Raw genomic sequence first — 26,261 nt, 5'->3', positions numbered from 1 at the left:
TGCAGTTATGCCGTTGAAACAGAATTCGATTTAGTTCTGATTATATCCAGTATCGATTGATTGGGATATTGATATTATATTCCTCGTTATTGTCATTGTCAGATTGAGTATTGACAGATTTGAGTTCGGGACTTCGACAGAGTCAGATTGACAGAAAGAAATGTATAAATAAATGTTGATGTGGGATTTTGCACAACTCGAGTTAGATTTGACTTGCGTTTCCCAAAATCACATACTGAATTATTATTGCATTTGATATTTGCAATGCTTGATATTGATATGCTTACTCTATTGAATTGTAGCAAAGCATGAGTTAGAGTTGGGCAGATCTGCCTAGTCTGTGGTAGAACCGCCATGGCAGAACCACCAAGTCACTGGACTTTTGGATATATATTGATAGACTGAGGAGAAGACCGACTCCTATTGCAGATCTTCAATATAGACAGCCAAAGTCTGAGACTAAGAACGTACCACCATCTAGCTGGGGTAAAGTAGATGGGAGAACGTTGCGTTCTTATTCAGATCGGGATCCCTAGATTAGGATGAGTCGAGTCAGAGTTTAGGAGTCACAGAGTGTGATTCAGAGTTTGTATTGATACATATTGTTCAGATTTGATACTTGTTATTGATATGTGTTTCATGCTTTTATATATGCTTTTATATGACTGCATGTTTACATTGTTTATACTGGAATATATATGTGAAGCCCCAGATTCGACGACTGTCCTCACTGTATCAAGACGAGTCTTTCCAGCGTGCTTATGTCCTCACTCACACGCACCCTGGGAAACTTGCCAGGAGGTCACCCATCCCAAAATTGCCCCAAGTCAAGCACGCTTAATTTTGGAGTTCTTATGTGATGAGCTACCGAAAAGAAGATGCACCTTCGTGATATGAGTAGTACAAATCAAATCTTTTAAGCCCTCTTCAACTGTACAGTCCATTACATTGAACAGTCTCGGAATCCCTCTCATTCCCGTGTGGGTTCGGTTCATTCATGTTCCCTTCACCTAGAAGCCTGCCAGGAGCCGCTCATTGTCCGTGCAACTGATGGCACCGGCGATCACCCCCCGCCCTCTTCGGCCCCGGGCCTCACATGCCCACCAGCTTCCGCTTGGTTCGTCCCCGAACCACACCGTACTAAGAGAGGTCGGCTCTGATACCACTTGTGAAGCCCCAGATTCGACGACTGTCCTCACTGTATCAAGACGAGTCTTTCCAGCGTGCTTATGTCCTCACTCACACGCACCCTGGGAAACTTCCCAGGAGGTCACCCATCCCAAAATTGCCCCAAGTCAAGCACGCTTAATTTTGGAGTTCTTATGTGATGAGCTACCGAAAAGAAGATGCACCTTCGTAATATGAGTAGTACAAATCAAATCTTTTAAGCCCTCTTCAACTGTACAGTCCATTACATTGAACAGTCGTCGAATCTGGGGCGTTACAAGTATGTGAGGCCCGGGGCCGAAGAGGGCGGGGGGTGATCGCCGGTGCCATCAGTTGCACGGACAATGAGCGGCTCCTGGCAGGCTTCTAGGTGAAGGGAACATGAATGAACCGAACCCACACGGGAATGAGAGGGATTCCGAGACTGTTCAATGTAATGGACTGTACAGTTGAAGAGGGCTTAAAAGATTTGATTTGTACTACTCATATCACGAAGGTGCATCTTCTTTTCGGTAGCTCATCACATAAGAACTCCAAAGTTAAGCGTGCTTGACTTGGGGCAATTTTGGGATGGGTGACCTCCTGGGAAGTTTCCCAGGGTGCGTGTGAGTGAGGACATAAGCACGCTGGAAAGACTCGTCTTGATACAGTGAGGACAGTCGTCGAAACTGGGGCGTTACAAGTGGTATCAGAGCCGACCTCTCTTAGTACGGTGTGGTTCGGGGACGAACCAAGCGGAAGCTGGTGGGCATGTGAGGCCCGGGGCCGAAGAGGGCGGGGGGTGATCGCCGGTGCCATCAGTTGCACGGACAATGAGCGGCTCCTGGCAGGCTTCTAGGTGAAGGGAACATGAATGAACCGAACCCACACGGGAATGAGAGGGATTCCGAGACTGTTCAATGTAATGGACTGTACAGTTAAGAGGGCTTAAAAGATTTGATTTGTACTACTCATATCACGAAGGTGCATCTTCTTTTCGGTAGCTCATCACATAAGAACTCCAAAGTTAAGCGTGCTTGACTTGGGGCAATTTTGGGATGGGTGACCTCCTGGGAAGTTTCCCAGGGTGCGTGTGAGTGAGGACATAAGCACGCTGGAAAGACTCGTCTTGATACAGTGAGGACAGTCGTCGAATCTGGGGCGTTACAATATATATCTCACCGAAGTTATCCGGCTGTTGTCGTGTTTGTATGTGTGCATGACAACATGTGGGACATGATCAGGGTCGAGGAAATGAAGATAGATCGTGACTAGAGCGGAGACTACGGACTTGGATTAGAGATAGGGTTTGGACACTTGACATTTAGTTGTTAAACCTTAGTTGAATGATTGTATATATATATATATAGTACAAGAGTTGTACTTTAATACTGATATGTATATTAGATTGAATCCAATTACATTCCGCATGTTAAAAAAAATATTTAGACCCAGATTATTTACATTGATCCAATTATCCCAATAACGATTAAGAAGATGATTAGCGTCCGGGTCCCCACAAAAACACTATACTTTTAAAATCTAAAAAAAATAATTAAAAGCCAACAAATCTTATCTTATATATTAAAAAGTACATACACACACGCGTATATGTATATACACACACACATGTACACACACAAATTATTTTATTGAGGTGAGTTGGGCTATCCCGGTTTTGGCTCCCTCGGGGTTTTTTCTCGTCTTGGGTTCCAAATTAGGCGTTTTACCTCACGGATTTTCTCATGCATCATTATTTACAGGACTCTCCACACCAGGTTGGTGGAGTGGTACCACCCCAAATCTCGATTCCATGACCTCCTGACATAAGTGCATAGTTAAATTATTTACTTCTTCCAGACCGGTTTAAAGACGTTGGACGAGGCCATTTCATATATATTACAAAATTCGCCATTGTTCACTCCAACGTAACTCTAATGTAGGTAAAAAATGCGTTCAAATATATATATATATATATATATATATATATATATATATATATATATAAATAAAGAGATGATTATGACTTGACAAAGGGCATAGGTTGGGGTCTTGACATTATTATGTATGAATGATGCCACATAAAACCGAAAGGGACTAATGAACCACATCATTTGCTGCCATACAATAACCCCTGTCCATGTCCACAACAAAATATGACATGCATGTATCCTTCAACATATAGAATTTTATTAACAAAAAAAGACACCATATTTATAAACATGTCACATGCACCACTCACACACAGTTTGATACGAACGATAAATATATTAGTCAACGATTGACTCATATTCTAAAAAAATTAAAGAGTCATAACTTATTATGTTATCAGATTTATCATTCATGAATACATGCATCATTATATATCATTCGACATCTCATTCAATGAGTCGAGTCTAACAGTACTTTATTCGATGCGTTTTATGTAATAATTTGAATTTATTTATGGAAATAATGAAATATTAAGTCGGATCCATCCCAAATGTACATATATTTTCGTGGTTGGATAAGACTAGGAAAATACAATAAAAATGTAATGCAACTGAAAGACCAAATTGTGACATTTAGCCCTCTCATCGGACCTCGCTTTCCCCTAGCGTCCTTACAAACTACTCATGAAAAACACACTTCCAAGCACCATGTAATCTAAACTAAATAATTAATCAATTAATGCAAGAGATGGGGCAGTTCAAATGTTGGGTGGATTCTGTCTCTCCATGAACTTTATTAGCCGAAACATAACACGACTTCGTATCGGTGTCCACACATGTTGTTTTCTAAATTTAATTATTGTTTTCTTTTTAGGAAAAACGAACACAAGTTTGCATTTTCAAGCTATAAATTTCAGAAATTCGTTCGTTTGTTTCGAAAAATCTACTCGATAACGAATTTTAAATTCTCAGTGATTATTTTTTGTGTTATATCTCAAATTCATTTCGACATGGAATTATTTCAAACCTTCAGTCAAATATTTTTTCTCAATCGTTTGCTCTATATATTTACTCAACAAGATTGGTGTTCATGCAGTGCAATAAATATTTTTAATTTATTGAAATGTTAACTTGTCGAAAATATAACATAGATGTCGGCAGGTACAAGCTCGGAATCACAAGGATACAAGAAACAGTAATGCTAGAACAGTTATGTTTTAAACATAAGAGAGATGTCGTCTCAAAACGCTTGTTTATCGGGTATTACAATCTTATTGAGTTTATAAACTACTATTTGTTAGTTTAATATATCGATGTGAAACATTTGTAATAAACACTCAATTGGATTTGTCGACATGTTGGATTTTGTAATGACTTTTTTTATATAAAAAAAAATCTTTTCATTAACAATAATTAAATAAACTTACATGCATTACAAGAAATTTGTCATTCAACAACACACATACGACAACGGTTTTTCAGTAAAATAATTGTCTTTTACTTTTTAACAACGATTTTAGTGAAAACCGTTGTCGTACAGCGTTTTTTTAAGCAAAAGACAACTGTTTTTAGAAAACCGTTGTCTTTTTGGATGGTCAAAAACAACGATTTTCTAAAAATCGTTGTCTTTTTGGAGGATTAAAGACAACGGTTTTCTAAAAATCATTGTCTTTAACCGTTTTTTTAGGGTCAAAGACAACGGTTCTATAAACCGTTGTATTAGCATGTATTTTTTGACAATCGACAACGGTTGTCTATTAGCGTGCTTTTTGGACAAACAACAACTGTTCTTTTAAATTGTTACTATAATATTTCGCGATGGTTTTAAAAAAACCGTCGCTATATATAGCGACGGTTTTAAGCGAAACCGTCGTAATTTTTCAATTAGCGACGATTTATTCAAAAGTTTTAAATTTAGCAACGGTTTAATAATTAACGACGGTTTTTTTCTAAACATCGCTAATCGCGACAGTTTTTGCGAGATTAATAAAAAACAGCGCTAATAGCGACAATGTGTGACTAAATATCGCTAATAGCGATGGTGTAACAAATTACCGTCGCTAAAAACCGTCGCAAATTGTCTATAAATATCCGCGTTTTCAGTCAATTTTCCTCTACACAACTTCACAACACTTAAAATTTTTCTCTCTTACACGATTTTAGTTTCGATTTATTGTAAATTTTTTCGCTTCAATTTATTGTAAATTTTTAAATATCAGTTAAGATCATGAATGTTGTTAGCATAATCAGATTGTAAGTTTTTTTTAGATTTATTAACTTATTAAAAGTAATTTTTTTTATTTTACTGAAAAAATTGACGACGAACATAATGAGAAATCGTCGCTAAAATTAGCGACGAACTCTATGAAAAATTTGTCGCTAATTTTAGCGATGACTGACAAATCCATCGCTAATTAGCGACGATTTTTCATGATGTCCGTCGTCAATTGTAGCGACAATTTTTGATAAACCGTCGCGAATTATCCTTCGGTAATGTGAATAATCCGTCGCAAATGATAGATGCGACAATGGTTTAAAACAATTGTCGTTGAATGCACTTTCTACAACTCCATCAATTACAACAGTTTTTAAATGACTTACGACAACGGATCCGTTGTCGTTTTGCGTTTTCGTAGTAGTGATACAAGAAAAACTTATATTGTCTTCAGAAATAAATACAAGGAGTGTATGTTTGGTCATGTTTAATAATTGTATCTACCCTAGATGTAGGGATGGTAACTTTCCCCGCGGGTTTGGAGCCCCGATTTTTTCGGGTTTGGGTTCGGGGATTTTTTTAAATCCCCGATGTAATTCGGGGCGAGTATGAGATTACTATCCCCATCCCCGAAATCCTCGAACCCGCCCCGAAAATAATATCAATAATAGTATTATTAATATTAATAATATAATAATATTATTATTTTTAAAATATTAATAATCTTATTATTATTAATATTGATATTGATATTGATATTAATATTATCTCTAATAATAATATATAATAATAAGTTTTGGTTTGAGAAAATCTCCGAATTCGTTATCGTCTTGCAATATTAATATTTTTTAAATGGGGATGGGGGCGGGGAAGGGAAGTTGATCCCCGAAGTTTCGGGTTTGGAGATTCCCCGAACCCGAAAAAACGGGGATTGAGGCGGGTACGGGGGTGGGGATGGAATTCGGGGATGGGGAAGGGAAAGGCAAACCCGCCCCCATCCCGGCCCATTGCCATTCCTACCTAGATGTATGGAAATAATATTTAATTCATATAATATAAAACAGGTATATGAATTATTTTTTAAAATAACGAAAACTTTAATACATGAAATGATAATTGTATTTGAAGTTTTGTAGCATACTTTTGGGAAAGAATTACAAAATATTGAGCATACAAATTTGCATTATTCAATCATAATCCGGAATTTTAGAGAAAAACAATATCAAACAACAAGGGGGCTTGCACACATGTTCATGTATTTTATAAAAAAAAAAAAGTTGGTATTGTATATTTTGTACGTCTATATGTGAAACGCGTCAACTCTGTCCATATTTACAATGAAAAATAATATTTTTTGATATGTGACCCAAATAAGAGATCTGGCTTACAAAAGTTTTTGTCCTGTCTCTTTGTACAAGACATCCACTATTTACTATCCAATACCTTATAATATTAATTTGGTCTATGTATTATACGACACAATTACAATTTAAATAGATATTAATGAGCCGAAAGTTTTGAAATTTTTACACTTACCATCCACAATACTCCAATTGTTATGGTTATGCATATTTGTCATGTTTACACAAAAGCTTTTAGGTTTATTTTCTCGTGAAGTAGGTCTTTTGTGAGTCGATCTCACGAATCTTTATCTGTGAGACGGGTCAACCCTACCGATATTCACAATAAAAGTAATACTCTTAGTATAAAAAGCAATATTTTTTCACGGATGACCAAAATAAAAAATCCGTCTCACAAAATACAATCCGTGAGGCCTTCTCACACAGATTTTTACCTTCCCCGTAAGCTGATAATCTGCATAATTTATAAAGTGTCGACGACTTCTAAAAAAGGATTTTCCGGTTTTTACGTATAAAATTCACACTCGAAATATGAAAAAATCACTTTTTTTAAAGGTCGCAAACACTACGTTAATTAGCATAAAAAAAAAAAGAAGTGCAAAATTTATAGAGAAGGTTTTTGTTTTTCCCTTCATATTTGGGCAAGCTTTATAAAATAATAATTGTAATTTGTTTATGAAATAGGTATATATATTGAGGCGTTGTGAAGCCTATGAAATTAAATTTAGCATTAAATACGAGAGACAACAAAAAAATATTAAGAATGTGGGCGAATTTTTGGGCTTAAATTTATAATCCTACGTGACTGCTCTGCATTTGGATTCTTGATGCCATTGAAAAAATATGAATACCAAATTAGATAAGTGATTTAATTTATCATAATATTTAAATACTAATTCATAATTATAATAAGAATTTATTGTTTCTTTTCAAGGACGAATAATTTCGCTTAAAGCAAGAACTTTTGCTGGCCCATTTCTATTTTTTGAATTAATGAAAGACGGTAGAATGAAATTGCTTTGTTTTTTTTTTTGGAGGGTAGTTTCTGATTAGCTTTTGGATCCCTCATTGAATGAAGATAAATAAAGTATATAATAATTATAAAAAAATCATTTGGGTCAAAAATTACTTTTGTTGCTTCAACTTGACTAAAAACGAACATGAAAACGAAAATGCTTAATTAATATATAAACAATTTGGTTCGTTTGTTCGTCTGCATATAAAGTGAACCGAGAAGCATGTGAACAAAGCTAGAATTGCTCTACATAGATCAATGATATCTCCAAACTTAGTAAAATCAGCAATTGTTGCTTTCACAACATGAAATACTTGTTGCACATCCACCTCAAAGAAGACATTTGAAAAATCTAGAATATGTTCCATTATACCAAATGCATCGCGCAATATTATACATAAAATAAATTGTGGGGTAATTTATAATCATATTTAGAAAGTTTTGAAAAAATTTACTATAAAAATAAATATTTATTAGTATTAATCTGTTAAGTTATCGTTTTAAATATTTAAAAATAAAAAAAAGAATAAATATTTAATTAAACACGAAGTCTTTTCGATTTTTTTTTTAAATTAAAATTTGAATTTGGCATACTTGAAAATATAAATCAAATTTAAGTGTCTATATTGGTTATATCATTTCATTTTAATTTTTTTTTTTTTTGTGAATTTTGGTACATTGAATGTTTGTAAATTGCTATTAATATTATATATCTTGATTAGAACTTTAATATGATTTTTTTAACATAATTTAAAAATATTTATATTTTTTAATCAAAATTTATTCATATAATAAACGACAAAAAATTTGAATTTTTGATAAATATTTATTTATTGTTTAAAATTTTGATAGACAAAATAATATGTTTTTTAGATATATTTTAAAAATAATTTCGCTCAACTCAGATGAAAAAATCAATTTAACGTCAAAATATTGTTACGTCAAAAGTGAAACATCATTTAAAATAATATAAATATTTTTGATATAATAATAATTAAAATTTTAAATATATTTATTATATAAATAAATAATTTTAATAATCATTCAGTGGTTAATATTTATTATAAAATACTAGTATTAGTAAAATTTAAAATAATGTGGACCATGGACTAAGTATGTAAGGCTGGCTAGATGGATACACGCGGTTTATTTCATCCTATCCATGTGGACATTGCTCTCATGATAGGATGAATGACCAAGATTTGTCAATGCATATATAGGACCCATTTTTTTTTTTGAAATTGTATGTGTGACAAGATCTTACCCATTAAAATTGAAGCGAGGATAATGCCCACATAAGTAGGATCTCGTTAACCGATACACGCTAAGTTTGACAGCCACAAGACAACAAAATTTGGACAGAGCAGAGCTTTGGTGTTGTTGGACACGTACAATCTCAACTACGTGTCCACAGGTGGTTGGGTGATGACGTCTGGTGTTTGTCCCTCGTGTGCACCCGACCCACTGACCATTATTCCGAATCTCTGTCGGTTTTTTAATCTGAAAAAGTAAAAATATATATTCATATAATTTTGATATAAACACCTATTAAAATGATTAGATATATGATATATGAACGTTATTTCATCTATGTTGACATAAATATATACGATAAATGTGCTAACATATCAAAATTTTGTATATATATACACTCGTTACATGTGTGAGTATATTGTGTTAATTATTGGTTTTTTCTATATCTCCCAAAAGCCGTTAATATATTCGATATGTATTGAAAATGTTAATATAAGCTAACAAAAATGGGTATTATTTTTCGGAACTATCATTTTATATATTTTCATTATTTTCATTATTTAATAAGCAAGAAGGAATAATAGAATGTCTCTTTCGAACATATATACATGTCCTTCTTCAAAGAAATAATAGGGAAAATGCATAATTTATTAAAGTGATGAATGAAGATTGTCTTAATAATTAATTAATATTACAAAAATGTCAAAGAAACAGCAGTGTATTCATTCTCACACAGAGAGAGTAAATGGCCGAGCAAAAATTGGAATGTTTGATTTGATATTAGACAAAGTCCAATTCATTGTTGGACTTGGACATGAAAGATATTCATCCTAAGATTTTTCAGATCCAACTAAATCATGTAAACAATTTGGCCCAAAAATTCCTCACTACGAAACAATATGTAATAATTCTATATAAATCTGATATTGATCTCAAACCTTTTCTACACTATTAAAAATTTGAAAGTGTGTGTATTTGTGAAAATAAATAAAATATCACAAAAATTCATGTGAGACAGTCTTAAGAGTCAATTTTGTGAGACCAATATTCTATTTCAGTAATCCATAAAAAATAATTACTTTGTATTGTAAATATAAACATGATTAACAATCTAACGAATAAAGATCCGGTCATGAAATATATGTGGTGTCCCTACCTTAAATTAATGGAAGGAAGAGAGAGTGAGTGAGTTTAAACATGTTTGTAACAAAAATGGTTCCTCGTTTCTCATTGAAACACTACAATTGCTCCATTCCTATCCTGCCATTTATTCAAACTATGGAATCTGACAATAATAATGTTTGCACAATATTTGATTTACGGACGTGTCAGGTGCAAAGATGCACCGATTTATGTAAAAATGATAAAAAAATCAAGTGAAAGCGAATCCTAAATTCGACCATCTGTTCTAATATCCTAAAACAAATATGACGACAAAATGAAGAAAATTATTGAAATATGAAGAATAAACCCCTGAAATTGTTCATATTTTCAATAAACGGTAGAAATTTACAAGAAATAAAAATATAAAGTTGCTGAAATAAAAAACGATAACACCTAGAATATATACTAGAAAATCTATTGGAATGCCTGAAAACTAGTAATTGAGGATTGAAACTTTGTAGAGAGTATTTGCCAATTTTTTGTGCAGAGTTGTGTGTTTTTATATGTTTGCTGATGTCCCTCCCAACGCCTGTGCGGTTCTTTTCCACTCCTCCATGATCCATGTTCTTCCGATTTTCATTACACGATTTCTCCCTTTCATGCCACGATCTTCTCCTTCTTCCAGGCTTCGTGATCATTTTAAATTGATAGGGCTTGATCTGCTATTTTTGATGAGCTTGCGTAATTTAATTGGGCTTCTCTAATTTAATTTGAGCTTGTAATTAAATTGGGCTCCCATCATTAAATATTTTGGCCCAAACAAATAACAAACCACGGGTCACTACCAACCAACACAACGATAGGTCTCTTGTGAGACGGTCTCACGGATTTTTATCGGTTAGACGGGTCAAACTTATCGATATTCATAATAAAAAGTAATACTTTTAATATAAAAAATAATATTTTTTCATGGATGACTCAAATAAAAGATCCGTCTCATAAATACGATCTGTGAGACTGTCTCACACAAGTTTTTGCCCCAGCACCAAACCACTCCCATTTTATTCAGGATCAACGTTCTAATTTTACACCACTCCATCATATATATATACATACACACACACACACACACGCACACACATATATATATATATATATATTGACGACATAACTTGCCAGTAACTTTATTGGATGAGTTTCAAGCTACCGTAAACATGTTAAACTAATGATCTATATTTTGTCACATTAACACAATTAGCATTAATGTTATCTATCCCAACTGGATTGAGGTACTTCATAAGGATAGCGTCTTACGTCCCAACTCTGTCTTGCTAGTTTTCATTATTTCTTTTGTGTGCGTTGATTTCTTAAAAAAAAAATTTAAATAAGACGATGACAGTGTTCTCCTACAGAACTTTGACAAGGGAAACATAAAAATGGCAGTGGCATCCATTCATCAAAGGGCATGATCTGACCTGCAACTTTGTCCTTGAGATTTCTTTCCAATTGGTCAAAGTAGAATAAATATGAACATCTTCTATAGAATGAAATCTTGACATGACAAAATATTGAAGTCATTAGTGGCGGGGAATGGGATTAATATTGACATGCATTCAATCTGGTAGACTAGTTACAACTTGAAAATAGAGGGGACTGAGTTTCCATATGAAGCTGTATCAAGAGAGTTATCACATGGTCAGACCATAAACTTTACAAGATAAGATTTTCCCCCCCTACAAAAATTTGAAATCGCCAGTCAGCTTCTTTTAGTGGCCATTCGCATGATCTAACCGTGGAGCGATAGTATGCAGAAAATCCATTGTTTTCACCTCGAAAGATCGTATATCTGAGAATAGCCCAGCTGCTCCATTTCCCAGCTATGTTTTGAGGCCACTCTTTCATGTCGAGGTACATAATCCTGTAAGACATCCTTATATTTAAACAAAAATCCACCTCGTGAATGCTTTTTGTTAGTCGATATATTCTTGAAATACGGGGGATATTTAATTTATCTAATCCTTATGCTGGATTTATCAAGGAAACTAGTTTACTACCTCCAATTTTTTGACAAGTTCCTTTGCATTAGGCGCAGAGACAATGATATGGCGCGCACTTGGACTAATGAATCCTTCCTCCACGGCTTTGTCGATGAACGACAGTAATGAGTTATAGTATCCATCCACATTTAGCAATCCTACCTGCAAATATTCGATAGCTCTTACAATTTTCTTTATGGGATTTGATCAAGTTCTTATTCAGTTCTATTTTCTTTAATGATATGAAGTTTCTGATATCTGAATAATATATATCAACGAATCTATGGCATATCAGGAAATAAAGTACCGGTTTATCATGGATTCCAAGTTGAGCCCATGTGATCACTTCAAGCAATTCCTCAAGAGTTCCATAGCCACCTGTTTGCATCAAAATAGTTCATTTATAGCATATGTTAAATTCCTTGACCAAGTTCTTAATATCGACAATAGCCAAAAAGTACGAGTTCTGTTTTTATCCATTGATAACGATTTCTATTTATCCTACAGGCAAATAAAAACATGTAATCTAGTATTTTTTTGAAGTATCTTACTCTCTTATAATCAATTGGAGTTTCTTCTGCTCGTTTAAAACATTTGTAATATTTTTCTATCTTGTTACATTTTATGTTACACAGAACAATTGTTTGTGTCATAACTTATAAATTGATTAGGAGTTGGTTGCTGTACTGCACTTCTTTGGTTCTATGTTTAACAAAGATTTTGCAGATGAAAACAGCAAAAACAAGAATTCAATACCTTATAATTCATTCAAGGAAAAAAATGATGCATTTAGAAGCCATTGTACAAACTTTTAAGACCAAGAAATGAGAGAAATGGCAAACTTCAAACTGCAATGAAGTTTGTGCAATGGCTTCTAAATGGCAAAAGGGTTTGACACCAACCTGGCAACGCAATAAAAGCATCAGAATGCCTAGCCATTTCTGCTTTCCTTTGGTGCATATCTGCAACAGCCTTCACTTCTCCCACTGTTACACCAGTTAACTGCAAAAGGATACTAATTCCCATTAACCAAAATTGTTGATAAAGCTGAAAAAGAAAGGAAGAGTTTACTTGCATGTTGAATAGTGTGCATTTTTTGCAGTGAAGCAATAATGGGTCGTTTTGCAGAAGCAATAAAATTCACAATCAGCAATTTTAGAGCCAGGGGTAAATTTGAATGACAGAAAAGGCCAAGGAAAAACAATACAAGAGCCATAGGTAGCAGAGCAGAACAATCAGATATGTGAAAATTAGAGAAAATATCTAGAGTCCGAATGTAGTCAGTCATATGTTGCAGTGAAACAACGTCTACTTAAATCTTTTTTCGTTGTGGATAACGTTTCAACCACCAACCAAGAACCAAATGGCTTGTATTTGTTCAGAGTCAAGGAACAAAAATTAAAAGCAGATGAAAGAAATGCAGAGCAAACAGGCCCATATGTCTATCAATATTCAAGACATAACGAGCTTGTAGTCCATTATGGATCAAGAAAAGTGTTGCCATCCAAGAGAAACATATTCAACCAATCAAACAGTACACCCTGAGAAGCAGAAACTACGGTTGCCGAAAACATGAAAAAACAGAAAAGAAAATAATTGTATCTTCCCCATCATCGGTCTTATTAGAAAGCATTCAAACTAAAAAAAAGTTGTAAATAAATTATGTAAACCGAAAAAAAGCCCAAAGACATTTTAACCGTAGCAGACAAACCTCTCGAGGCATGAGCGTCTTGGGAATCACCCTGCATAAGGAGACAATAACATGACAAAAAAATCAGTCAAAGTGAAGAATTAAGCAGAAACTTCACCATTATTAACTGATTAAAAGAAGCTTATACCCCATGACATGCCGACCACCGTCATGAACAGCTTGTGAAACCAAACCCATAAGTCCTATGCTGCCTCCTCCATACACCAAATCAATGTTCCTAGAAACCTAAGAACACGTGAACACATCAGACCAGACCAAAAATGAAGTTTGTCTTCTTACAAGCGAACTTTTTAATTTGACCGAGTATAATTTTATGTACAGTAGCCGCCCACCACGCTCTCTCCAAAAAATGGACATTTATCATAACTTCGACATCGTAAAAAAGGCGAAAATTTCTTTTCTGTACCAGACATGGAGGCTAATACAGTCGGGGAGAGTACTTCATATAGTACGATCGTATGTTGGGGTTCTTATCCATTTGAGGAAGAAAACAAGATTTTCATTGGAAAAAAATTGAGAGAGACCTGTAGATGAAAGTAACATGACATGCGGAGTGTCTACACTAAAAGCACAAAGTTCTAATCTTCCCCGTCTCATTTTTAGAGCAGATGACCTCAAAATATCGAGTTCGAGTTATTTAAACCAACCGGTGGCGTGAAAAATTAGGATTCCCAAAAGCTAAACGCCATAAAAAATTTCGAGAGCAGAGACACAGCATTCCGAAATGATGGAAACAATTTCTTGCAAAAACCCATGTAAAAAACTTAAGTAAAACAAAGAAAGATGCAAATAACAAGAATTTGAACAAACTTTCATTCGAAGACGAACACAACATTTTCTTAAATACAGAAATAAACACACTTCAATGAGAAAAAAAGGAAGGGAGAAACTAAATGCATGTACCAAGACTTTGCCCAGCTCAATAGCGGATTCTTGATAGCTGGTCTTCTTGCCTTGGCTACTCCCACAGAACACACAAATCTTCTTGAATTTCGACGCCTTCACTTCCTTATTTCTCTCCATTTTTTCCCTATGTTTCTCTCTTTTATCTCCAAATTTAAGTGGTACCTTAGAATAAAAGAACAAACTTTCTTACAACATTCTCCTGAATACACCCGACATGGCTACTATATGCGAATATAATGCTTCCTTCATAGTAAAAATAGCATGTATTTATCAAAAAATAAGCGGGAGAGAATGGAAGAATACACGCATCAACTAGGAGTGGAGATATCTGCGCTTACTATATGATTGGCTTGGGTTTATTTATAGTGGGAAGGAAAATGGCATGCGTGACTGGCTCGTGTGGACCACTTCATATGTTAAATTTTTGTCTTTCTTTTAATAATTCTAATTTATTTCCTAGAACTTGAATTTTGTATACATATATAATTCAATTGTACTGAATTCTTGTAAATTAATTTAAATATAATCTATTTAAATTACGTAATATTATGGGAAATCTTGTTATTTATGCTATAGTTAAAAGTAAAAATTTGTGTGAGACGGTCTTACGAGTCGTATTTTGTGAGGCATATATCTTATTTGGGTCATCCATTAAAATATATCACTTTTTATGCTAAGATTATTATTTTTTATTGTGAATATCGGTAGGGTTGACCCATCTCACAGATAAAGATTCGTGAAACCGTCTCACAAGAGACCAACTCATAGTTAAAATATAAACGGAAAGATACTAAAATAAATTTTAATCATTTGGAAATGAAAGGGAAATATTGTCATTGGCTGATATTGGGTTTTATTTTGTATTCGCAATAATGTAATTAATTCTATATTATTCTTCGGAAATTATTTATTTCAAAGCACGTTTTATTATCTATTTAAATTTTTTATTGGATAGGAGGTGGAGATATTGAGTAAAGAATGAAAATTTGGGCACTCCCAATTTTTATCCAATCGCAATTTTTTATTTTTTCCTTTAGTCATTCATCCAATTGGTTTTTTTAATTAAAAAAAAGGTAATTCATCCAATTGTTTATATATATATATATATATAGTTATTGTTGCCTAAACTGTATGAATACTTATTTCAAAATTGATTTCGTGCCTAAACTGTAAATTCAAAATTACATAAATCTTAGTTTGAAAAAATATATAATCTGTGATAAAAAATTGGAATATCAAATTGGTTGGATTCCTAACGGAATTTGCTCAGACCCTATACCTCTATTCAAAGACTCGAAATTAAGATATTACATAAAAGAAGATCTAAGCCATTTGCCAATTAATTTTTTTAAGCCTAATTAATAATAGAAAAAACAAACTTTTTAAGCCAAGAATGGCAACAAAAGGAATGTCATTTGATCAATTATTAATTTAAATATAATTATAATTAATAATAACACTTATTACTAAAAGATAAATCAATCAATTCACCTGTTGTAGAATACAAACATAGATTTGAGACAAAATAAAACATGCGAGGACAACTTGATTTTAAAGATAAATCAAATAAGATTTTAAAACTAATTTTTTTGAACAATGTAGAAGCGACGAAAAAAATTTGATCGATCTCGTAATGATTTGAGTTCGAGCTCGAATTCGAGTACTCCACCCCTTGATTGAGATAACAGAAAAAAAAAAAAAAAGATTTTGAAAGTAGTTTGTTCGTAAAATCAAATGGTGGCAATATTTTTGGTCTTTTTTTTGCTAGTTTTCTTCAAACCCAGGGAAAAAAACAAATAAAATAGAGCAATTTATGTGCAGTCGACACGCATACCTAGGAAGTGACAATCGGGTAGGGAAGTATTCGATGCCTATCGGCAAGAATTGTCGTCTCGGGACGCCTATTTAGGGAAAGGAAACTAGCTTTCTAATCGGGTCGGGTGTGTGCCTAACCTCATCTTCAGACAATACCCCAACAAATCCAATTAATAAATATTCATTCAAAATACACAAAATTTATTCGGCAAGCATCGGGATTGTCCTAAACTTGTTCGTATATAAATGCACACTTCATTAAAGACGACTGTAAACTTTAAAATTAAGATTATCGGTTTGTCGTCTGCGGTAATATACTAAAAATCTTGTTGTTTTCTTGGGAAACATTTTGTGTGTTTCATTCCCCTTACAATTTGCTGTTCCCTGAACCCGGCCTAGCTTCTCTCATTTCTCCCTATCGCCATTGGAGGATCGTTAACCTGATATATCCTGAAAATAATGCAGCAAAATCCTGCTATTAAAGCAAAACAAGATTTTCAGATCTCATCCATAATTTTCACTAAATGTCTAAAACTGTCCCTTTTAAAAAGCTTGCTGATTTGCACATATTTAAATTATATATTGAATACGGATGAGATGATAGACAATTATTGGGTTAATTAGCCAGGTGACCTGGAATGTGGGAACTGAGTCATTTGAAAAAAAACTCCACATCCAATGGAGTCTGTCTGCTTACGCCAACATTCAGTACTTTTTTAGCACATAAATAATAATAAAACATGTACTTAAAACTATTGGTTAGTGAGGAGTGATCCAGCATTTTCTACTAAACAACGTGCATTCCCGCACGCCTTTAGCGCTTGATTTCATGTCCTAGTATGGGCTATATATGTTAGTTTCTGAGGATCCCTTGGACTTAATTTCAGCTCATTATTATTTCTTTGTAAGATCGCTTTTCACAATATTTAGCTTATACATGCATCTTTTTTAAAAAAAACTGTGTATCGGTGTAAAATTCGGGATTTTTCGGTGTGCCTGCAGTATTATCTATGAAAATGTTAGAAGAATAATGTTGTCACATACCTTGGCCAAAGGGAAATCAGTTTATAGTCGAAAATGGGATTGGGAGTGATGGCAAACACTTAAGTACTATGAATATTAACAGTGGAAACCCTACGTATAGATCAGTAGGAGCTAAGAGTTTCGTGCAGCCGCAACTCTTCGAGAACATAAACCAACATGGATTTGAATCTGAGTAAACATTTTTGAGACCCCATAAATTTATATAGATAATTGTTTAATATATATTTATTTTATTTAAAACATTTCCACTCCTTGAGACAAGCCCACAAAATAAAGTAGACAATTTTCAAGAAGAAGTTACGAATAAAAAACGAGAATTTATTCCGTTGAAACCCTACTTAGTATCCTAAATGCTTGTTTTTTCCTATTTTTTTTTTATTTTTTATTTTGGTCTTCCCTCTGATTGTTAGTAGGGGGCGGCCACGTCGTGTCACCCAATTAGATGCACTATCTAAAACATTAATTAATTTATATATAAAAAGAAGGTATTAGACTTTGCTGTAGATTGTTCGTTTCTCTCATATCTCTACTTCTCAACTATTTAACCTATATTATTAAATATAAAATTTTTAAAATATTTATCTTATAAAACATCAAAATATTTAATTTTTTAATTATTCTTCATATCTTACTAAAAATCTCTCACTCCATATTTTATATAGAAAAAAATCTAAATAAAATTTTCATTTTAAATCGAACAACTCTTCTAAATTGAAATAATTTTGTGTTAATTGTTTAGTATTATTTAATAAATTAAATTTTGTATGTTTATGCTCTAAATGGAATCCATTCATCAGCATAATAAAAAAAAATAAAAAAGGTGTTAATATATTTTTCTTATTGACCGTTGATTAGGACAGGATATGGAAATCATATTATTTTGTCCAGAAATCAGCGCAAATCTGAGGCCAGGAATACTTTGTGTCCTCAAATTTCAGTACCTGATATTTTTCTCAAACATCGCCTATTTATTTCCATGGAAATTACGTAAAAAACAACGATTGAAATATGTGGTTTTAATATATATATATATATATATTGTTCATTGGCCATGTCAATCTCTGTATCAACTATAACACGACATTCACCTATTGGTAATGATAAAGTATATAAGAATTTTATATTCAATAGATGGATGTTATCTCATTGATGAACACAGATATCAACGTACTTGATGCGCAAAATATAAAAAATTGTGTATATATAGATGCAAAAAGTGTGAACAAAATAAATGGTGATTTGAGAGGTTCTAATCTTATCCTTATTTTGATGACAAGTTTTTTTTTATAAAAAAATACACAAATGAAAATGAAATGTAATTTTTATATTTGAGACGAAGAGAGTAATAGTGTAAATTTTTTTACCTGAAGTAAATTAATACTAATTATGTCTCCTTGAGAAGCTATATATTTTGACGTACGAAAATTCTGAAAATCGAGAGGTGATTCACAATTGTTGCGTTTGTTATTAGGCAAAACTTGTGTGAAACGATTTCATATGTCGTATTCTGTGAGACAGATCTCTTATTTGGGTCATCCATGAAAAATATTACTTTTTATGCTAAGAGTATTACTTTTTATTGTAACTATCGGTAGAATTGATCCGTCTCACAGAAAAAGATTCGTGAGACCGTGTCACAAAAGGCATATTTTTGTTATTATTAGTAATTATTTCGTTAAAGAAAATTTACATGGTGACAGCCAATCCTCGAGACGTTTAAACTTTTTAGTATCCAAGTAGATATTATTGTATATGTGGGGCTCTTAATTAAATATATTTATGGTATTTTATTTTATTTTATTTTACCGACCAAGCAGTAATGGAAAAGTGACGACGCTTTTTGACTTCAAAATTGGACAAATTCCGAGTATCATTCTCAGTGGAATGATCGAGAATGGTTTAAATAATAGAATAAAATCCATATTATAATAAATTTTGAAATGTTAAAACTATCTTAAACTAATCAAATACTAAATTAAATTATTATAAAAATTAAAGTGTGCGACTGTCTCTAAGTTTTTGTAATTAAATACTTAAATTAGGACTATATCGGTTTTCTAGTGTGCACCCACAGACAATGTTAATAAATTTGATTTATTACTTTAGGTATGGATTAATTCGCTTTGACTAATCAAAGTGTTAATTCAAATGATTTGTGGGGCTTCTCTTTTCGATTATTTAGATTAAATTTTCTTTCCTTAAGGTTAAAGACAATATTAATAATGTTGACGTTAAACAACGATTTTGTTAGCATTCATTTCTTTTGTATTTATTGAAGAGCAGGTCTCTTGTGAGACGGTCTCACGAATCTTTATCTGTGAAACGGGTCAACCCTACCGATATTCACAATAAAAAATAATATTTTTTCATGGATGACCCAAATAAGAGATCTGTCTAATAAAATACGACCCGTGAGACCGTCTCACACAAATTTTTGCTTTTATTGAATTTGATATTTAATTTTATTGCGTGTTATAATTTTTACACTAATAGGAAAAAGAACTGTCAAATACAATTTAATATAACAGATGCGAATACAAAAACTTGTCAAAGCGACCTATAATAAATATATGTATCTACAAAACCATATAATCTATTTAATAGTAAATCTTTTATTACATCAACTGATTATTTAAGGAAATATATGTTTCAAAATAACCATAACTGATCAGTCCCCTCGATCATTTCGTTTGTTTGTTTTTTTTTCTTTCGATCATTTCGTTTGTTGTTTTCCATCTGTCTAACGAATTTAGAATGCCATTTAATTGGTTATTAACGACGAATCTCAAGCTTAAATTGGGGAAAAAAAGAAAAAAAAAAGGATAATAACCGAGGTAAAACATAGAAATCTCAATTTATTATATGACCCCACATTATTCCATTATAATTCTAAAACATTTAACTAATGTGGAATCTCGTTGGTGGTTATTACCGTTACGCTAAAAAAAGTCAAAATACCATTTTTAATGTTCCAAATATTTCTAGGTTGAGGAAAATCATCAATTCTTACCAGGAAAATGACATAAATGTCAGTCTGAAAATATTCTCAAATTTTAGAGGACCTTACAACGATAATTATACGTACTATGAACAAAAAACTAAAACATAAAATTTTAATTCAAAAACACAAAGATTGTCCAATGGTCCATTTCAGTTATTCTAAATTATAAACATCGCCTTCAAATAGATATCCGATTGATAGTCAGAATTCTGATTCTTCTGACCAACATTTTCTCGGTCAAGACCGTCACACAAAGTTGGCAAGTATAGTTTACCTAACTAATATTATTTGCATGTTATTGCGTTAGTCGTTGAATTTTAACCGGTAAAATCATCAATAACCAGTCTTCCTACCCACTACAATGCTTTTGAATCTAAAAGAAGGATGCATTAAATTAGTGTGATCATTAGGTTTTAATGAAGTCCAAAATGGAGGCCATCATGCATGCGTAACAAACTTTGGATAATTCATCTAATTTCAAATCATAATTTACATCCAACTTCTGTTTGACTTAAATAAAATATATGGGCATGCCATATCGATTATTGATCTTTGAATTCTTTCCAGTGTGAAGAATACGGGGTTTCAAAGAACCTGAGACCTCCCATGCGCTGCAATCCCGTGGCAGGGGTCACATGCATTTGTTGGTGTTTGAATTTACATGTTCGAAAATCTAATTGCATAATATAATATCAAAATTTATATGTGCAAGGAAATTTATTATAAAAACAATTTAAAGGGAAATTTTAGATACATTTTAGGAATCATGATAAGTCAGTGTATGCTACATCGAAAGTATTGTTTCTCCTTTTACTCCAATAACATTAGGTCACATGAATCCTTCGTATTTTTATGAAAGTTGACATATATATTAATGATCTAAAAATTAACATTGGACCACGTCACCGAATCAAAAATATTGGATATGGAGCATAGAATAATCAAATCATTAACATACTCACTTTTTATACTGATTTACAAGTCTGCAATGCAAGAGTCAAAAAGTAAGCAAAAAAGTTTGACACAGATTCATTCAGCACCGAAAGGGATTCTAAAAAGAAACTTTATATATACTAATATTATACCTTATGAAATATAATCGAATAATGGAACCAAAGAAAAAAAAAAACCTCACCCTTTCGAATTACATATAAATATATATATTTTTAAGTTAAAATAAAACAATAAAATATTAATTATATTTCTTTTAGTCATGTAATAAAAAGGAAAAAATGGGGATATTTTGCTGTGCAGTTGGGTGTAAGATAATGCAGGGTGGGGCATCTTTGTTTCGGAGTCCGCTGATATTGTTTTTCTTTTTGAAGAAAATCATGTCCGTCTCATCCATAGTTTGTCTACCATTCCAATTTATGTCATACGCACAATATATTATCGTTGGAATTGTTAAAGTCTTGCTTTTTTGGTCAATCTGGTTATAGAAAATAGAATCATTTGCTTTTTTTTTTGTTTTTTGTTTTTTCAAAAAATATTTTGATATTAAAAAAACAAAAGAACAAAAAAATCAAATGATCATAATATCAAAATATTTTTTTTTAAAATTTTTATTAAAAAAAGAAAAAGAAAAGAAAAAATCAATGCTATGAAACAAATTCGAGTATCATTCTGAATTTAATTTTAAACAACATCAAATTGCATCTGATTAAATCCAAGTATTGTATATATTAATTGTCCCACATCGTTTGGATAAAATACATGGGAGTTGTATATATGGTCTTGGACAATCCTCCATGAGGTAGCTTTTAGGGTTGAGTTAGGTCTAAATTGTAATCTTAACATGGTATCAGAGCTCAGGTTCCACAATTATGTGTTGGACTTCCCATAGTTGTGGACAATACTCCCCAATTGAGCTAGCTTTTGGGGTTGAGTTAAGTCCAAGTTCCAATCTTAACAGTAGACATTGCCTGATTTCCATCTCCCTTCCTCTTCAGCAACCGAAGACTCATTCTGCCTGTAACAGATGTCTTATATGCATTGAAGTAAATGATGCGTTTCTTTGATACAATCAAAAGTGTATGTTTCCTAGATGGGTAAAATATTTGGGTCAAAAGTAGGGTTTGAGGTAAACTCATTAAATGTTTACCAAAAGTAAGGAACCAAATAGGAAATGATTTATTTATTTTATTTTATTTTTTTGGTCAAAAAGACAGGGAGGAATTGGTTTATGGCGAGACAAAGCATGTTACTTGGTTTTATTGGGAGGGAAACACAAAGTCATGTGTGTGTGACGAACCATGAATTTACCCATTTCTTTTTTTTTTTGTCCTACAACACTGATTTAATAACATAGAATGATGTAAATTCATATTTCACTTTTTAAAATAAAATCATTATTATTTGGGATATAAAATAGAGTGTGAATAACAATAATGAGTAGGTCTCTTGTGAGACGGTCTTACAAATCTTTATATGTGAATATTCACAATAAAAAGTAATACTTTTAGCATAAAAAATAATAATTTTTCATGGATGACTCAAATAAGATATATGTCTCACAAAATACGACATGTGAGATCGTCTCACACAAGTTTTTGCCAACAATAATTGGAGACAAACTAATCCGACATCGAATCGGGTTACTTTTATTTAGTAGAAAATGTTACCCTAATTTTTATCTCTAGGGTTACAACTTGGGTTTCTAAAGGAATTATTGGAACGGAGGCCCATAAATAAGTACATAAGCCCATTACACAATATTTGAAGCCCAAACACGTCTATGATCCACTAATTTTGAACTGAGAAATCAGGTTCCACGGGCTTCTCCAACACGTTGAGCATGTCCATTTGCAAGCTATTCCTCAGGCTTCTGCCCGTGCAACTACTACCACGAGCCACCTTTGCAGCATACATAGCAAACTCCGACGCTCTCGCCGGCAGAGAACTGCCACATCTCACAAGCCATTGCGGCGACGCTGCCACAGCCCTCTCCCGAGCCTTAAGCAACGCGGCCTCCCGCCTCCTCTTGAACCTAAACCAAGCTGCTTGTATAAAACAGGCGGCCCACATCCTCCACTGGTGTGAATGAAACCGGAACTTATGTTTCAGTTGCTTGCTGTGCAGTTTTCGAAACTGCGATGAGACGAACTTCACGTCCTCTGCCGAAAGGGCGAAAGCCTCGACCTCGGCTATGGCCTTTACAGTTCGAGTTGATGAAGGTAGGAGAATGCTCGGGCGAGGATATAGAGCCCAAGAGAGGAGTTCTTCCCCACAGAAGTCTCCGGATCCAAGGCGACACAAGTTGAAAAATCCGGTTCGACCTCCGTTGGTCGTGTAAGATTCAAGATGGCCTCGTAAGATGAAGAGCATTTCTATCACGGGGTCGCCCTCTCTCACTATGCAAGTACCCTGATTGCATAGAACAGGCCTCAATCTTTCACATATTGCATCAAGTGCGCAAGAATCCATCTCATCAAACAGAGGAACCTACAATGATACAGTTAACAAATTGTGAAAAATATAACTAAATTCCTTTTGTTCTCACAGACATGATCTCCTTTTCTTGCTATGGTAAAATGAATAAAGTTGAAACTTACTCTTCGAACAAGGTCTAGACAAATGTGGTGCTTGATGTCTCTTCGGAGATCCAAAGGAAGACTTCCGAGGATAGATTCCTCATCGACTCCTCTTGCTGCAACCCATCTAAACAGATCGTGTTTTCGTACTCTCTCCTTTAACTCGTGGGGAAGTTGCCGATGATGCATCCATTGCTCGGTGTCATTTCTTCGAACCCTCCATTCCTCTAGTCTTGCAGTACAGGATTGTAGATACGCCTATTTAAGATGCTCACATGTTCAAACAAATCAACGTTGACTTGTATCAAGATGGAATGTATGATAATTTATGAGACTCACTTGCATGTTCCCTATCAACAGCGCAAAAAGCACCAAGCCAAGAATTGCAATGGTTACAGCGAAATTAATTTCCCCAATATAGGTAGTTGTCATCAGATTCTGTCCGATAGAGCTGCAGATGAGCGTCATTGTTGCTGGTTACTAGTCTAAATCAAACCAGATTATTATCGACCTGATAATACAAATTAATATTCGACATACCTCAGATTTCTTAGTCCCCACCAGAAACAATACGAGTATTTGTTGAGGAAACTAGACGTCGTCACACTATAAGTCAGTGCATCACTGTAAATTCCAAAGTTATGGAAATCGCTACCAGGACCGCAGAGCACTGAAATGTTGCTTGATTCAAACCAAGCCCTCCTACTATAATCGTCCTTCGTTTGACAGTCGAAGTAGAAGTATTGACAGTTTGGTTGTTGAAGATCACAGATTTTTTTCCAGCACTCTTCTTGCCTCTGCACCGCCAGAAGGTACCAGCAAGAACCTATGACCTTCGCAAACAAATGTTCATAAGATATATAAGACAAGTCTACGAATCAGTAAATATTTTGTGACACAGCAAGAATCATGTCACGAGTGAGAAACTTACATGACTTGCCAGCATGAAAAGCATAAGATTAAAAGCTGCACCAGCCCATGCAGCTTCCACCACCACACCGGCAGTCTTGATGATTTTAGATGAAAGAGGAAAAATAAGATACAGTCTCAAAATAAATTGAAATATTATTGTGATCCTAAAGCCATGTTTTGCGCCGATCATAGTCGAGCCCCGCAGTGATGGTAACACAGCCCAAATTAACACCTATATATGAATAATAATAATCATCATCATCATCACCAGCTGTTTGATTCACATAATAGTTAACAGTGGATGTCGTTTAACCGGTAAAACGTTACCTGCGGAAGCGGTAGGGCACCCAATAAATCGATCCAGAAATCTCTACGAAGATATCTCGAAGCTATCTTTGAAGAACTGATAACAAGCTCTCCTCTCCCAAATACGCGAGAAGAAGGTGCGGTGTAAGCTGTTCTAAACTGAACAAAAATCCGAATCATGTAAATTGCATCTACCAGTGACCGAACAACAGTTAGAACAATCTCAAAAGTGACACTTGCTTGCATACACGAGTGCTCCTTAACACTTGGAAGGTAAAAGAATAAAGGGTCAACAAAAAGAGAGATGAGACACGACAGGAGAAAAATTTTGTTCCATCTGCTTAAAACGTGCCCTCTTGGATCTAATATGTTGTTGTTCACCGTCTCATAGTCTTCAGAGAAAACTCTGGATAGCTTCTTGTCCAGAAACAGTCTGCTAGCCGCCTGAATATCGGGGTTCCCGAGGTGATATGTGGCTGTTTCTTTACCCTTCTCCATTGAGACGAAGGCCACCGAGGCATCACATTTTGGTGGAGAACACTTTGCACCTTCAGGATCATCTTGAAATCTAGCGACATGATAAATGTAGTGCCAATCATTATTGCAACTCGAACACAACATATATGAAAAAAAAAGATAAGGACTTTTCAGGCAACCTTACTGATTTTGAATTGGCAAAGCCCATGTCGCTAATGTAGGTTATGTTTATGCTTTCAATCCCACGTGAACAGGTTAAAATTTTTGGCCAGCTTAGTGCTATTTCATGGAGAAAAAGAAAATCACTTATAAACAAAAACTTGCACCATTCGTGTGTATTAAATGATAGAGAACAAGCATCTAGGGATATATAATATGTGTTTATGGGGTGAAACGGAGTTCTCAAATTCTTGTTTTTGTAATATTTTTCATGCTCTTTGGTTGGGATTCAGTTGTATAAATCTTGCGAAATCTCGAGTTTGATTATTATTTCGGTA

The 26,261-nt window shown here is 33.8% G+C and overlaps 2 protein-coding genes across 3 annotated transcripts; both read right to left on the bottom strand.

Moving 5' to 3' along the window:
- Positions 1 to 11,438: 11,438 nt before the first annotated feature.
- Positions 11,439 to 15,005, bottom strand: LOC142548533 (cytokinin riboside 5'-monophosphate phosphoribohydrolase LOG1). 2 transcript variants are annotated; one of them, XM_075656898.1, is made up of 7 exons: positions 14,677 to 15,005; positions 13,901 to 13,998; positions 13,774 to 13,804; positions 12,965 to 13,064; positions 12,370 to 12,440; positions 12,081 to 12,224; positions 11,439 to 11,944 (listed from the first exon to the last, which is right to left on the bottom strand). In XM_075656898.1, the coding sequence occupies exons 1-7, from the start codon at positions 14,794 to 14,796 to the stop codon at positions 11,852 to 11,854; spliced, it is 657 nt and encodes a 218-aa protein (XP_075513013.1). In that variant the 5' UTR covers positions 14,797 to 15,005; the 3' UTR covers positions 11,439 to 11,851. The 2 variants fall into 2 exon arrangements, with proteins under 2 accessions (XP_075513013.1, XP_075513014.1); XM_075656899.1 differs by lacking the exon at positions 14,677 to 15,005 and adding an exon at positions 14,180 to 14,229.
- An 8,111-nt stretch (positions 15,006 to 23,116) lies between these two features.
- Positions 23,117 to 25,205, bottom strand: LOC142548530 (protein CNGC15a-like). The gene is made up of 5 exons (XM_075656896.1): positions 25,001 to 25,205; positions 24,610 to 24,902; positions 24,409 to 24,520; positions 24,091 to 24,327; positions 23,117 to 23,980 (listed from the first exon to the last, which is right to left on the bottom strand). Exons 1-5 carry the CDS (start codon positions 25,169 to 25,171, stop codon positions 23,282 to 23,284), a joined length of 1,512 nt encoding a protein of 503 aa, XP_075513011.1. The 5' UTR covers positions 25,172 to 25,205; the 3' UTR covers positions 23,117 to 23,281.
- Positions 25,206 to 26,261: the final 1,056 nt, after the last annotated feature.

The sequence above is a fragment of the Primulina tabacum genome, chromosome 6, assembly GCF_025594145.1.
Source record: "Primulina tabacum isolate GXHZ01 chromosome 6, ASM2559414v2, whole genome shotgun sequence".
Lineage (NCBI taxonomy): Eukaryota > Viridiplantae > Streptophyta > Magnoliopsida > Lamiales > Gesneriaceae > Primulina > Primulina tabacum.
This window is presented reverse-complemented; position numbering and strand designations above follow the sequence as displayed.

Excerpts from the sequence above, each read along its gene's own strand:
- LOC142548533 (XM_075656898.1), bottom strand. The coding sequence starts at position 14,796 with ATGGAGAGAAATAAGGAAGTGAAGGCGTCGAAATTCAAGAAGATTTGT. Across the intron at positions 13,999-14,676 it reads TTGAGCTGGGCAAAGTCTTG|GTTTCTAGGAACATTGATTT; the intron begins GTACATGCATTT and ends ACGTGTTCTTAG. Across the intron at positions 13,805-13,900 it reads GGTGGTCGGCATGTCATGGG|GGTGATTCCCAAGACGCTCA; the intron begins GTATAAGCTTCT and ends CTCCTTATGCAG.
- LOC142548530 (XM_075656896.1), bottom strand. The coding sequence starts at position 25,171 with ATGATCGGCGCAAAACATGGCTTTAGGATCACAATAATATTTCAATTT. Across the intron at positions 24,903-25,000 it reads TTTTCATGCTGGCAAGTCAT|GTCATAGGTTCTTGCTGGTA; the intron begins GTAAGTTTCTCA and ends TTGTTTGCGAAG. Across the intron at positions 23,981-24,090 it reads GTCTAGACCTTGTTCGAAGA|GTTCCTCTGTTTGATGAGAT; the intron begins GTAAGTTTCAAC and ends GTATCATTGTAG.